Source organism: Brassica napus, chromosome C6, assembly GCF_020379485.1.
Source record: "Brassica napus cultivar Da-Ae chromosome C6, Da-Ae, whole genome shotgun sequence".
NCBI classification, from domain to species: Eukaryota; Viridiplantae; Streptophyta; class Magnoliopsida; order Brassicales; family Brassicaceae; genus Brassica; species Brassica napus.
In genome coordinates this window covers 29013406-29028476 of record NC_063449.1, presented here as the reverse complement: position 1 = coordinate 29028476, position 15071 = coordinate 29013406, and the positions used below count along the sequence as shown (strand labels likewise).

General features: G+C 41.2%; 3 protein-coding genes across 7 annotated transcripts; 2 read left to right on the top strand and 1 right to left on the bottom strand.

Annotated features, from left to right (window-relative positions):
- Positions 1-59: 59 nt before the first annotated feature.
- Positions 60-2156, bottom strand: LOC106452587 (actin-related protein 7). 2 transcript variants are annotated; one of them, XM_013894736.3, is made up of 6 exons: positions 2053-2156; positions 1585-1910; positions 1318-1459; positions 737-978; positions 482-665; positions 60-397 (listed from the first exon to the last, which is right to left on the bottom strand). In XM_013894736.3, the coding sequence occupies exons 2-6, from the start codon at positions 1876-1878 to the stop codon at positions 177-179; spliced, it is 1083 nt and encodes a 360-aa protein (XP_013750190.1). In that variant the 5' UTR covers positions 1879-1910; positions 2053-2156; the 3' UTR covers positions 60-176. The 2 variants fall into 2 exon arrangements, with proteins under 2 accessions (XP_013750190.1, XP_013750191.1); XM_013894737.2 differs by having other exon boundaries at positions 1585-2105.
- On the top strand, positions 2134-3836 carry LOC106452586 (proteasome subunit beta type-1). Its single transcript, XM_013894735.3, has 6 exons — positions 2134-2381; positions 2503-2610; positions 2863-2944; positions 3033-3305; positions 3388-3474; positions 3571-3836. Exons 1-6 carry the CDS (start codon positions 2335-2337, stop codon positions 3643-3645), a joined length of 672 nt encoding a protein of 223 aa, XP_013750189.1. The 5' UTR covers positions 2134-2334; the 3' UTR covers positions 3646-3836.
- A 5837-nt stretch (positions 3837-9673) lies between these two features.
- On the top strand, positions 9674-15026 carry LOC106452584 (40S ribosomal protein S13-2). Of its 4 annotated transcripts, none has more exons than XR_001289838.3 (6): positions 9674-9869; positions 9963-10035; positions 10301-10439; positions 10531-10717; positions 13644-13701; positions 14815-15026. XR_001289838.3 is itself a non-coding variant. In XM_013894733.3 (5 exons), exons 1-5 carry the CDS (start codon positions 9847-9849, stop codon positions 14846-14848), a joined length of 456 nt encoding a protein of 151 aa, XP_013750187.1. In that variant the 5' UTR covers positions 9674-9846; the 3' UTR covers positions 14849-15026. The 4 variants fall into 4 exon arrangements, 2 of the variants coding, with proteins under 2 accessions (XP_013750187.1, XP_013750188.1); XR_002656071.2 differs by lacking the exon at positions 14815-15026 and adding an exon at positions 14365-14605; XM_013894733.3 differs by lacking the exon at positions 13644-13701.
- Positions 15027-15071: the final 45 nt, after the last annotated feature.

The following is a 15071-nucleotide window of genomic DNA, read 5'->3' as shown; positions in this document are numbered from 1 at the left end:
TATTTCCTAATACTGAAGTACTTCTTATAAGGCTATTAGTACTTAATATGGTCTTCAAATCATGTAAGCTGCTTCGAAGTACATAGATTTAGTGGGATGTGTTCAAACACAGAAAAAATAATAAAAAACAATCCTCAGCTACAACAAGAAGTTCAAACGTTTTGGTTGTTTCAGAATCAGAAACATTTCCTGTGAACCACAGATGGTCCAGTCTCGTCGTAGTCAGCTTTAGTAACATGCTGATTCTGCGGAAACACCACCTTGGCTAGTATTGCTCCTCCTATCCAAGCCGAGTACAATCCCAAATTCTCACTCATATATTCAGGAGGTTTCACCAGCGTTGGCCTAATGGCAGATGAGCACAAGCTTGCTTCTTTCTGAAACCTTCCTTCGAATCCTGCCAATGACGAAGTACACCACAACCCATTAAATTTTTCAATATCAACATGCACAAAGTGTACAAAGTTATTGTTGTTGTTACCTGTCATGGAGGTCGTACCACCACAAAGTACAGTGTTCTCCAAGAGCTGCCTATGGTTCTCAGATGAAACTGTTGAGATAATCCGGACAAGCTGTTCAACGATTCCGTGCTCCTCCAGTCCAAGTATTGATGGCTGAAACAAAGCTTCACCAACAGAGTATCTCTCTCTCCCAATGCTTATCACCTACAAGACCATCATTCTGTTATTATAAGGAAACACAAGTTGTAAGACTGTTGATTTGTAGTCACACAAACCTGTCCATCAGGAAGTGTATGCTGCTCGATTTCACAGTTTTGGGTTTTCTCGTACGCAACCTCGTCCTCAGCACAGTTTGCATACTGTTCCTTCAATGTTTCAACATCAGACATGCTGAGATTCACAGAAGGGTTGGATTTTCCAAGCTCTTGGGCGAATAGTTTTGTAAGATCCGTTCCACCGAGCTCAAACCGTTTTGAGGCAATGTGCTGCACAGCACCTTCAAGAACTGGGGCAATATCTGGATGTACACACCGGAAGAGAGTTAAAAACAACTGAGATATCAAACACAGAGTTCAAAAATCATACTGATCATAACAACCTACATACATGAATAATAATCATTGGTTAACTAAATGTTCCAGAGCATGTACAAGGGTTAGTAAAAGGAAACAACAACAAATATTAAACTATTGTAACATAAATCACATAACAACTGAGTATAACGAAACTTCAGTCTACTAAAACGTACAGTAACAAAACATCTGGTTCAACTAAAGGTTTTTTAAAGGGAAACAACGGCTTAGACAGAAAGATTAAGATCATATTATAACACAAGCGAACCAAGTTATTATCATACCTATCTTCCCATGACCAATATCAACAGTGCAACCGGAGATTCTTCCAACAGCATAAAGAGACAACACTGCTTGCTCTGACGCATAGAATCCAGACACGTTGAACGTTTCAAACATCAACTGCACTAACTGCTCCCTAATAGCCTGCACCCAAAACAATCATTTATATAAACAAATTAGTTACATTTACTACAAGAACAAGATTATAACAGAACTGAAAAACACATGGCGGTCAAAATCAAAGTTCTCATCTTTCCAATAGAACAGACCTTAGGAGTGCAGAGTGGATCTGTGAAGAGTATGTTGCCTTCGTTTCCCTCTTCCCATCCAAGCCCAGTGTACACAACGTAACGCAACAGATCCTCCATAGCGTCCCAGTCTCTAATGAACCCTCTTTCGATAGGATCAAGAGTGACGTCTTCAAAAACAGTGGTGGGGTTATCAGACGCATCATCAACCATTCGTTTCATCTGAGATGGGATTATCATTGCAGGAGACTGGTCAGGAATCGCTGCTCCTGCTTTCAGGAGCTTCGAACCAGCATCAACAACAAGGGCTTCCATTATCTTCACTCACACACACAGACCCAGAAACCCTAAATCCCCAAATTCCAGAAAAATGCGAAGATTAGTAGTAGCAAGCACCAAGTAAGGGAAGCTAAAGCAGAGAACTTGAGAGCACGAAATCTAGTGAGAGAAAGAGAAAGAGAGCGAGAATGCCTTTTCGAAGCAACCCACCTTGAATTGAAAATGGGCGAAGGAGCTTTACGAGTGAGTGAGACAGAGAGAGAAGATCGGAGAAGAAACAGCTCATAAAAGGCGCATTAAAAAGCCCATAGTTGTATCTAAGGGCCATTAGAAAGCCCAATAATCAAGAGCCCAGCTTTTGTCTTCGTCTGCTTTCGTGTTTACAAAGGCAGAGTGAGAGAGATCTTCTTATGCTCCAATCTCTCTCTCTCTCTCTTCTCCTCTTCCTCTTTGCTAACAAAGCATCCCTTTTCCTGAAGACGGAGAAGCTCCATGACGAAGCAGCACGCGAACTGGTCTCCTTACGATAACAATGGAGGGTATTGGTCCTGTGACCCTCTGAATTTTCTTCGTCTAGTGTCTTCTTCTGATTCGCTAATTGAGCGTTTTGTAATTGCGATTTACTGATTTAAATTGATCGCTGTGTGTGTTTTACTTCAGAACATGTGTGGCAATCGCTGGATCGGATTACTGCGTTATCGCCGCCGATACTCGGATGTCTACCGGTTACAGCATTCTCACTCGCGATTACTCCAAAATCCATAAGCTGTAAGTACCTTCTCTTTCGATCCTTCGGGGGAGGTAACCTAGTGCTGGCGATAGCTCCAGGCTTTGTTGTAGATTATTAGGGTTTCTGTAATCTGTATAAGAAAAATCTGAGTTTTTTTAAATCGATGATTCGTTAGATCTAAGATGGAGAATTGGTAGTTTTGTTGATGGGGTTAGTTCTGGGTTTCTTGCAAAATTAATCATTTTTGTGTATTGAGTATGCAAAGTTGCTGTCTTTTAATCTCTCTCCAGAGCAGACAAAGCTGTGCTCTCTTCCTCTGGCTTTCAGGCTGATGTGAAAGCATTGCAGAAAGTTTTGAAATCAAGGCACTTGGTGAGATTCGTGTGATCAATCTTTTTTGAAAAAGATTAAGACTTTGCGTAGTAACCGTGTTCTCTTTGTTGTTTTGGTGTACTTGCAGGTTTATCAGCATCAGCATAACAAGCAGATGAGCTGTCCTGCGATGGCTCAGCTTCTCTCCAACACGCTTTACTTCAAGCGCTTTTTCCCTTACTATGCCTTTAATGTTCTTGGAGGGCTTGACGAGCAGGGTAAAGGATGTGTTTTCACGTATGATGCCGTTGGTTCCTATGAGAAGGTTGGATACAGTGCTCAAGGTTCTGGTTCCACTCTAATCATGCCTTTCCTTGACAATCAACTCAAGAGTCCCAGCCCTCTTCTGCTACCTGCACAGGTTTGTCATTGGCCTTTAAGCAAATTTAATCACATAATGAATCATTTCAGTTGCTTATGTTTTGTCTTCTCTGCCTGTGTAGGATGCCATCACACCCCTTTCCGAACCTGAAGCAGTTGACTTGGTCAAAACCGTATTCGCATCTGCCACTGAGAGGGATATCTACACTGTAAGTTTTCCCATATCACCATTCAAATTACTACCTATTGAAGATATTACCATCTTGTGTCTAACTTATGCTTTGTGGGTTCATTGGTGGTAATAGGGAGACAAGCTTGAGATCATGATTCTCAAGGCCGATGGCATCAGGACCGAAGTCATGGACTTGAGGAAAGACTAAGCAGCCTAAGAGTGTTCGAGGACACAACTTTGTTCGTTTTTCTTATTCGCATCTCAACATTAGGCTCCCTTGGTTATCTTGAACTGTGTTATTGGCTTGATGTATTGCAGTTGTCAACTCGTGCTTGAAGTTTGCTTTGTGACAAAAGTTCTTTTGGAGAGTTTTAATAACCATATTCGATTTCTTAGCTACCTATAAACTTCTATAGAGTTCATCTCCAATATCTTAAATAGGTTTTGTTTTAAATAGCTTGTTATCAGTGTGTGGTTTATGATTTAAAAACATTTTCAGTTATATTAATAACAAAAATAAACTTCTAGTTCGTAGTTTATCAATTCAATAAAGATGCGAGCCACACATTTATACCAGAGAGACTTACGTATAAATACACATTATGATTTTTCTTTTCTCTTAAAGACACATTGTTTGTTTGGCACACTTTGCATGGATATGTGTTTTTTCAGGACATAAACGCCCTTGGTTTTGTGTAAGTAGAAGAATGTTCTTTTCAAGAAACCAACAGCAGAGCTAATTAAATTTCCGTGTGATTGCAATAAATGCAACATTTATTATTAAAAGTGTTGGTATATAGATTTATGTGAATTGTGTTAATTTGACCATCTGTTCCGTTTCGAAGAAAAAGATTTAATGGTGGTTGTGAAGTTTTGGATTTGAAGTTTTGTTAATTTAGTTTAACAGTTTTAACATTTCTCTGATAGATCTTTATTCTGGTTTCTAAACAAAAAGTATATGAGGAAAATATATTTGTACAATACGAAAAGAAACACCAACGTTTACAAAATACAGAAACTATCATCTTATATGAATCTCGTTATTTACCAGAGGATGAAACACACATGTGGGATCTTCACTGTTATCCATATCTCACCTGACCACCTCTTATCTGACCACTTTGCACTTGACCCCAAGTCTCATGTCCACATCGATCACATCCACACAATTGTCGTCCACACGAATCACACCCACACATCCTTTGTCCACATCACGAGAGCTCGATGTCGCGTCGTCCTCTCCACACCGGAGCTCGGACCTGCTCACCATCGTTGTCCCTACCTCTCCTCCAGCTTCTTCCTCCCTCTCCCAAGACATGAATCTCGTAAATAACCTGATACGCCCTAAAATAGGGAAGGATCACTCGACCGGATTAAAGGGATATGAACTCGCCAAAAGGGAGAACTGATGGATTGAACGGTGACACAATGGGTTGCGGATGGCCCAATGATACTACCAGACTTCAGTTAGTGCTTGATATGACTCACAAGTCCACCAAAAGAAGGATTTCTAAACGTTGCCTGATATGACGCACAGGTCCAACGAATTAGAGGCTGTTTACTCGGAGATAACCTCACCAAGAAACAAAGAAGTGTTCTACAAAGAACAAATAGATAAACTCAAATAAAAGGGGAAAAAGCTTATCTTATTTTGTGGCTCTTAGGCCCTATATATAGGATTACAAGTTGTAGAAATCCAAAGAAGAATGTGCTAAAAACAAGACATGGAAACTAGAAATGAAGACTTTGACTAAAGACCGAAATTAATGATTTTTGTTGAATTCTTTTTCCCATACACGACCAAGACTTCCTTGCTGACTCCCTATTGGCATTCTTGATGAGAATGGGCTTGAAATGGACTGAGGAAAGGTCTGGTCGAATTTGGTGTAAAACCGACCCAAATTGAATTTGTTATGAATTTTTCTTTGGGCTGAAAAATGCTCATTTCGCCCAGCAACTAAACCAGCTCCATCTTCAGTGTCACTTAGCTCATTCAGCTCCAAGCTAGTATCACTTAGCTCACTCAGCTCATCTAGCTCATCTACTATCACTTCAGCTGGTTTCAGCTCAAGCATACTCTCTTCAGCTGGTTCCAGCTCGTCCTCAGTCTCATCAGCTGGTTTTAGATCAGTATCCTCACCATTAATCCATCCTGGTTTGTCTTTTGTTGAAGAATCATCTGGCTCAGCCATGGTCGCATCATCCTGGCCCGGGTCTATGATCCGAGGCGCATCATTCCCTCCCTCTTGAAAAGGATTTGACCTCAAATCCATTTTACCTGTATCAAAAGGAAATGAATCAGACAAAAAGAATTTAAAAATCATGTAAAATTTAGTGAAGGAAAATTTTGGAAAGAAACTTCCTTGGAGTTTTGAAGTTGGTTTCCTCGAGTACATGCATCTCCAAGTCTTAAACTGATAAGCACGATCTCTGCTTCTGTTCCTGACACCTCTTGGAGACTGATCATGTTTATCCTGGACACTCAAAACAAACATTAAAATACCAGGATCATATGTACAAGACAAGTACTTGTTCGGATCATAAACCAAAGTTTCTTTCCCTAGAACATGTAGCACACGTTTCAGATCATCATGAAGCCTATCAAAGTAAGTCTTGTACACCAGAATGGTGTCAGGGCACGTGATAGCACAGTTCCTAAAGAACAAATTCAAATCATGCGCAAGTTTCTCAGATTTAGAACACAAAAGATTAAGTTCAAATTGAGAATTTCTTATCCAAGGCTCAGCATGTTTATCAAAGAAGGTGTTGTAAATCAGAATGTTTTCGAGGCATGAACTACCATAGAACATTTCTAAAACGTGCCTAACTTGATCAGATTCAGAACACAAAAGTTTTAGTTCAAGATCAGATTCAGAATAAGAATGGACGGGTTTCAAAACAGAATCACCACAAAAATCTGTTTCAGCTTTATGTGAATTCTGTTCCAGCAATGTGCTAACCATAAAATCTTCCAAAGCATATGAGGATGCAAACAAAATTCCAGTGATCAGTTCATGTCCATAAGATCTCAGACTAAAGCTATTTTCTTTGAAGACAAATGAATCAAACGATTTTCTAGAGCAGAAAACTAGTTGTTGCAAATCAAGCTCAGATGACTTTTCAAGATGATCAAGACCAGAAAGCTTTATGTCATTGGAACTGACTTTATCAAACAGATCAGGCAGAAAATTAATCAAATCAAGTTTCTCACAGTGCTCTTGAATGTATGTGGTCAAAGGCGTAGGAGTTGTGCCGGGATCAAAGCAAAGTTGGTTCTCCATGATGATGGATGTTATGCTTGGTGCTTCCGCTTCAAAGGTTGGACCAGGTTCGCCTTCCTCATCAAATATGGGACCTAGATCATCGTCCTTGGGTCTCCTGGTGCCAAGAAGCAGTCCTTGATGTGAGTAGTCGAATGGTTCTTCCTTAAAATCCTGTGAAAATAGAACAAGACTACTTGGATGCTCCGGTTCAAAACAGGTTAGTCCATTAGTCTCTTCATCATCAAACATAAAATCAGATTTTGGAGATGGAAGATCACATTCATCCTCACAAATGATCAAACTTTCAATCATCTCTTCATCATACTCATCAAAAATTGGTAAAGAATCTGAAAAATCTTTTTGATCTTCAAGGTTGTTTTCAGATTTACCTTTGGGTTTTTCATTGATGAATAAGGAAGGCTTAGCTACAGATGCACGTGTGGTTGTGCTCTTCTTTTGGATCTTGCTGACGTCCTTGAGGGCTTTCACCACACCCTCCACAAGGTTGTCACAAAACTCCCAGACTTCAAACTGACTGAAAAGCCTTCTTTGATCAGCTTCAAACATCTTAACCTGAAAGTTCTCAACACAAAAGGTTAACAGATAAAAATAATCCTCACACTCTCAAGTGTTTGATCTCACCCACACAAGTGTTTCTCTCAGATTTTATGGTCACTCAAGAGTCTCCTCTCAAAGTTCTAAGAGAACAAATCAAATAACCCAATGGATTTCTCCAAGCAAGCAAGAGATGAACACAAGATAGAAAGATAAAGAGAATTGTTTTGAAATCCGTATTAACCACTCCAAGGCTGGATTTCTCCTCAGCCAGCAGGATTTCTCTTCCACCACCTAGCCAAATAAATCAAACTTTTTTTTTTCTTTTCTCTTTTTATTTGATAGATCTTTTTTTTTTTTTTCTTTTCTTTTTCTTTTTTTTTTTAATAGAAGAATGGCGATAGGTAAGGTAGTGGCCCGGATTTGAGATAGAAAGATGAAGAAGAAGTGTTTAGAAATGAAAGATGAGAAAGATGGATAGATAGTACCGGTTGAGTGGCTCTGATACCAAGTTGATACGCCCAAAACGGGAAGGATGGCTTTGGCCGGGTGTTGGATATGATCCGAGAAGGCAAACGGCACTTCTGGAACTGAGATGGATTGAAAGGATCGTCAAGAGATGCGGAATGACTCTTGATATACCCAAGATCTAAGGCTAACCACCTAAGAAACGATGAAGGTGTGTTGGCTAACCACCAAACGACACAAAAGATGATTGGCTGACCACCAAATCAACAAGCCGGTTCAAACCGATGAACTAGCTAAGAACTCTCTCTCTCACTCAGAGAAAAGAAGAATCGAAAATAAACAACTAAAATCAACTCCCTTTTATTCATCAAAGGGACTACATATTTATAGTGTTTTGTAGTCAAAGACAATAAATAGAAATGTAGGAAAACAATGCATAGAAAATATAAATTTGACTAGATCTAGTCAAGGCACGGAAAATGGAGAAGACTAGATCTGGTCAAGACACGGAAAATGGAGAAGACTAGATCTGGTCAAGGCACGGAAAATGGAGAAGACTAGATCTGGTCAAGGCACGGAAAATGGAGAAGACTAGTCAAGATGTCCAGGTTCATCCGAACCAGATGGATGCACGGGGTAAAGATAAGGACGCTTGCGGGACTGTCCGGATGGTCCGCCAGATAAGAATGCATGTCCGTCTTTGGTTTCTTCACGACCCAAGCTAAGTCTGGCTCGACCGTGGGTTTTAGAATGTCGAGTTGGTTGGGGAAGACGGGCTGTGGTTCGGTCGGTTAGGTCGTCTGGACGTGGTTCCAGCCGAAGCTCCAATCGGGACGCACGCGGAACGGCTTGGTCAGTCTGATCGGTACGGTCGGATGAACGAACCTCGGTCAAATTGTTCAGAACGTCCTGATCTCCATGCTGGTTGGCTCCAATGGACTGATCCACGAACCAGGGCACATCATAACCAGAGCATGGAAAACACATGTGGAATCTTCACTGTTATCCATATTTCATTTGACCACCTCTTATCTGACCCCTTCTCACTTGATTCCAAGTCTCATGTCCACAATGATCACATCCATACAACTGTCGTCCATACCGATCACATCCACACATCCTCTGTCTACATCACGAGAGCTCGATGTCGTCGTCCTCTCCACACCGGAGCTCGGACCTGCTCACCATCGTCTTCCCTACTTCTCCTCCAGCTTCTCCCTCCCTCTCCCAAAATACTCGCCATTGAAACTGTAGCGTCTTAGTCCTTGTCGTGTCCCTTTTCAATTCTTCTCAGAATCTCGCTTCTCGTATGCGCCACTGAAGCCGCTGCGTCGATGACAGAGGTGGCGCAGAGCTTCATCAGTGTCCATCTACATCACAGAGATCCGCCAGTATCCATATTCATGGCAAAGTTGATATCTTTTATCACGAAAGAATACGACGGTGAACACGACTGTCTCATAAAGTGACGGAGAAGACGACAGTGCTTTGGTTCAATTGTAGTTGTCCAAGATGATAGATGAATATGAAAGATTGTTTTTAGGAATTAGGTTAAGAGAAAGGGGATCTGGAGATTTTGAGTTAACGATACAAAATATATAAAAAATTAATGTTTTTATAATTCATTAATTACTCAAACACGTTGATATCTAGTTCAAGGGCAAATTGGACAAAGTGATTTGGAAAAGTGTCTTCCAAATCCAAGGTGGTGTAATTGGAAACATAAAATGTGTCCTTGAGAGTAAATTTTTCTTTATATTACTCTCTCAGTACTGAATTTTTATCGAAAAAGGAGTTCCCTAGCAAAAATTTGTGAAGTTCATAAAAGAAGTGTAAAGTTAATAGATGCTTTCAACACCTCCTTTTTGAAACAAGGTTGTATACTTGGGGCCTTAACTCCTTTAATTGAAGGATTTTCTTTTAAATGGGCCTAGTTTAGAAGGATTTTCATTCTGAATGAGCCTGTAAGAGGCCTTCCGGAATTAAAAGTGAGGAGATGTGTAGCAACGACCTTAAGAGACTATATATATTAGCAACTAGGGTTTTGATCACTGCAGTCGCGCCGGAAGAAACCGAGGAAGAACGATCTACAGAGAAAGTAAACTCCGTGCACAGCCGTCGACATGGGCCGACTCCACTCTAAAGGGTTCGTCAGCTTGTTTCCCCATTGTATTCAACTGAGCATTGTCTGAAAACTGGTTTTTCTTGCATTCCTCGTTTATGTTTTTGTGTTCTGTAGTAAGGGAATCTCAGCATCTGCTTTGCCGTATAAGAGATCACCCCCAAGTTGGCTCAAGACAACCTCCCAGGATGTAAGCTTCGATAGGTTTCTCTATGCATTTCATTTATCGATTTGTTTGAAATGCTCTGAAATTTTTGAAGATTGGTATCATCTACATTTAGGTTGAGTGCTTTAGAAGTAATGTGATGATTATTGAAGAGATTCATTAACTTTGTTAATAGGAAATATCTGATATGAAGTTAGTATCTTGATGATAATAATATTGTGTTTTTTGTTCTCTCACCACGTGTGGTTTTTTGATTGGTCTTGACATTTGTTTTTTGGTGCACAAGTAGGTTGATGAATCCATCTGCAAGTTTGCGAAGAAGGGTTTGACCCCATCTCAGATAGGTGTCATTCTTCGTGACTCTCACGGAATCCCACAGGTCAAGAGTGTTACTGGAAACAAGATCTTGAGAATCTTGAAAGCTCATGGTACTTTCCAGCCTCCCTTCTGTCTTTGTTTTGTTTATTTGAATAGCTACATTCAATGAAACTAAGGGAGTTCATTTGTTATATCGTGAAGGTCTTGCTCCTGAGATCCCTGAGGATCTATATCACCTAATCAAGAAAGCAGTTGCTATCCGCAAGCACCTTGAGAGGAACAGGAAAGACAAGGATTCCAAGTTCAGGTTGATTCTTGTAGAGAGCAGAATCCACCGTCTCGCTCGTTACTACAAGAAGACCAAGAAGCTCCCTCCCGTCTGGAAGTAGTAAGTACTTTAGAATTGAACACTTGAATGATTCTGTGACACCCTGATTTACGTAATAAAATGTTACGATAAATAAATAGCTCTGATACCAAAATGTGACACCCGTCACTTTCGAAATATAATAAATAGATAAAAGCGGAAATAAAATAATAATACAACTCAAATAATAATAATAATTTCCACCATAATATAAAAGTCAATACGATACCAAAAGGCCTAAAAGCCCAATATCGATAACATCCGAAATATAAAATACGACATAAACCGAAAGTCTGAAATAGGAATAACATAAATCATAAAAGTCCAAAGGCCTAAAAGCCCGATAAAGATAAAAGCGGTAAAAGCGATAGAAGCCCAAAAGCCCAATAGCACCGGTCTGATAATCACTCCTGCTCGTCGGTCTCACCTAAAAGGGGGAAAGAAGCAGGGGTGAGCAACATGGGAGTTGCCCAGCGAGGTATGGGATGCTAAACCGCAAACCACATACTGAGTTCACAGCACTACTAAAATGTAGGCCTAGCTTTAGCATGAAACAAACACGGTGCCTATTACACCACACATAACAATCAATATTCGGCTAGAGGACTAGCCGTTACAACTCATGCGCTTATAGTACATAGCTACTCTCTGCATCACGCATCTCCACATAAGGATATATACATATACTCGAAGCGTCGCTAGTACAGTCTGTCTCTGTACCCCCGCCCATCGTAGCGTCGAATGCAAACGTCTCTGCACCACACCCCAAACAGTAGCGTCGAAGCTCAAACGTCTCTGAACTCACGCCCATACCACACCGTAGCGTCGAAGCTCAGACATCTCTGAACTCACGCCCTCATCACATAGTCCCTACTCATAACTATGTATATACATATATATATAGTAGTTCTTAGCATCAATCATTTCACACAATCGTTGAATCCTCTATTATCCTAATTCCAGTTAACAATCAATATCAATAATGAACAAGCAAGACTCTCAAATAGACTCGATTCACAAAGACGGATCATGTTTCGAAACTAAACTTTCCATAATGGTAGTACTAAACTAGCTCGGGATTTAACGGAATAGCCCTCACCTTAGCAACAAGAAGAAGTGATATCTAAGAACTTCAGATGCTCAAATAGACTCCAAATCTGAAATCAGGGCGAAAAATTGAGTTAGAATGCCTTTCGAACGGTTTAAAACGGGACTGGTCAAGGTTTGCGGAAAAGTCAACCCACTGGTCAAAGTCAACCCGGTCAAACTTTGACCAGAAATCGATTTGACTAAACCGACCGGTTTACCTTAACCGAACCGAAATCAATTTAAACCGGTCAAACCAGTCAATCCACTGGTTTACCGAGTCAACCGAGTTGACTCGCTGAGTTGACTTGGCCGAGTTGACCGAGTCACCAACGAGTCACCGGTGTCGGTCACCGGCGGTGACGGTGGAGCTTACCGGCGGCAAAGGCGGATATTTCGGCGGTGGCGCGTGTACCTCACGCACGAAGAAGCGAAACTTCCGGAGGTGCGTGCGGCTTCGTCCGGACTCCGATTGAGGCGTTTTTGGTGGCTACGGATTCGTCTCGACGAGAGGAACACGGTGGTAGTCTTGGATTCACGAGATTCATCACGGTTAGAAAGTTATGGTCGATTTACTAAAACGGCCGAAACTTAACTCAAAAACATGGCGGTTTTCGATTACCTTTGGTTGCGGATGATGGTGGTGACGAGCTTGACAACGTCCTGGCGTGTGGTGGTTCCGGCGACGAGCTCAGGTGAGCTTTCTCCCTTCTTCTCTCTCTTTCTCTCTCTCTCTCTCTTTCTTAATTTTTATAGAAGATGGAGATGGTGGGAAAGAAGGTGGAGATGGTGGAAAAGAAGGTGAAAATGGTGGGGTTGGGAAAAAAAAGTGGAGATGGTGGGATTGGGTCATTACAATTCTGAGCGGGTTCTGTCCCGGCTCCTTTCCGTTCGGTATCACTCCTTTCTAATCCAATTGTTTTTTTATTGACTATGAGTTACTCATCGTCATCCGCTCTCTAGCCAACAGGATTTCGGCCATATGTTCGACATATGGATGATGATGTCACAGTTGAACGGATTGCTCAAGTGTGTATCAGTTTCGTCAGCTTATGACATGAATTCGGGGACGAATTCCTTATAAGTGGGGGAGAATTGTAATGACCCAATCCCACCATCTCCACTTTTTTTTTCCCAACCCCACCATTTTCACCTTCTTTTCCATCATCTCCATCTTCTTTCCCACCATCTCCATCTTCTATAAAGAGAGAAAGAGAGAGAGAAGAGAGAAAGAGAGAGAGAAGAAGGGAGAAAGCTCACCTGAGCTCGTCGCCGGAACCACCACACGCCAGGACGTCGTCAAGCTCGTCACCACCATCATCCGCAACCAAAGGTAATCGAAAACCGCCATGTTTTTGAGTTAAGTTTCGGCCGTTTTAGTAAATCGACCATAACTTTCTAACCGTGATGAATCTCGTGAATCCAAGACTACCATCGTGTTCCTCTCGTCGAGACGAATCCGTAGCCACCAAAAACGCCTCAATCGGAGTCCGGACAAAGCCGCACGCGCTTCCGGATGTTTCGCCTCTGCACGCGTGAGGTACACGCGCCACCGCCGGAATATCCGCCTTCGCCGCCGGTAAGCTCCACCGTCACCGCCGGTGACCGACACCGGTGACTCGTCGGTGACTCGGTCAACTCGGCAGAGTCAACTCAGCGAGTCAACTCGGTTGACTCGGTAAACCGGTGGATTGACTGGTTTGACCGTTTTAAATTGATTTCGGTTAGGGTAAACCGGTCGGTTTAGTCAAATCGATTTCTGGTCAAAGTTTGACCGGGTTGACTTTTCCGCAAACCTTGACCAGTCCCGTTTTAAACCGTTCGAAAGACATTCTAACTCGATTTTTCGCCCTGATTTCAGATTTGGAGTTTATTTGAGCATCTGGAGTTCTTAGATACCACTTCTTCTTGTTGCTAAGGTGAGGGCTATTCCGTTAAATCCCGAGCTAGTTTAGTACTACCATTATGGAAAGTTTAGTTTCGAAACATGATCCGTCTTTGTGAATCGAGTCTATTTGAGAGTCTTGCTTGTTCATTATTGATATTGATTGTTAACTGGAATTAGGATAATAGAGGATTCAACGATTGTGTGAAATGATTGATGCTAAGAACTGCTATATATATGTATATACATAGTTATGAGTAGGGATTATGTGATGAGGGCGTGAGTTCAGAGATGTCTGAGCTTCGACGCTACAGTGTGGTATGGGCGTGAGTTCAGAGACGTTTGAGCTTCGACGCTACTGTTTGGGGCGTGGTGCAGAGACGTTTGCATTCGACGCTACGATGGGCGGGGGTACAGAGACAGACTGTACTAGTGACGCTTCGAGTATATGTATATATCCTTATGAGGAGATGCGTGGTGCAGAGAGTAGCTATGTACTATAAGCGCATGAGTTGTAACGGCTAGTCCTCTAGCCGAATATTGATTGTTATGTGTGGTGTAATAGGCACCGTGTTTGTTTCATGCTAGAGCTAGGCCTACATTTTAGTAGTGCTATGAACTCAGTTTGCGGTTTAGCATCCCATACCTCGCTGGGCAACTCCCCTGTTGCTCACCCCTCCTTCTTTCCCCCTTTCAGGTGAGACCGACGAGCAAGAGTGATTATCGGACCAGTGCTATTGGGTTTTTGGGCTTCTATCGCTTTTACCGCTTTTATCTTTATTGGGCCTTTGGACTTTTATCGTTTATGTTATTCCTATTTCAGACTTTCGGTTTATGTCGTATTTTATATTTCGGATGTTATCGATGTTGGGCTTTTAGGCCTTTTGGTATTGTATTGACTTTTATATTATGGTGGAAATTATTATTATTATTTTATTTCCGCTTTTATCTATTTATTATATTTCGAAACCCGTCACATTTTGGTATCAGAGCTATTTATTTATCGTAACAATTTTATTATGTAAATCGGGGTGTCACAATTTGGTATCAGAGCTATTTATTTATCGTAACATTTTATTATGTAAATCTGGGTGTCACAGATTCATCATATTTTTAATTTTTGTTCCATTTCTTGGTTTTTTTGCAGCGAGTCTACCACCGCAAGTACTCTAGTGGCTTAAGGAAGCATAGAATAAGTCAAAGTCCTGCAGGAGCGGCCATTTCGTTTGCAGCATTTCAGCTCTTATATGACAATGGACTTTGTATCTCATTTTTCTAGTTTTTTGATGCGATTTTGAATTTAATGAAAAAACTCTTGTTCTTTTAGTTTGGCTAATAATAGTCATTACATTTAAGGTTCGTCATCTTAGTAAAAATCGGGCTTTAGCTGCTTCGTTATGTAGC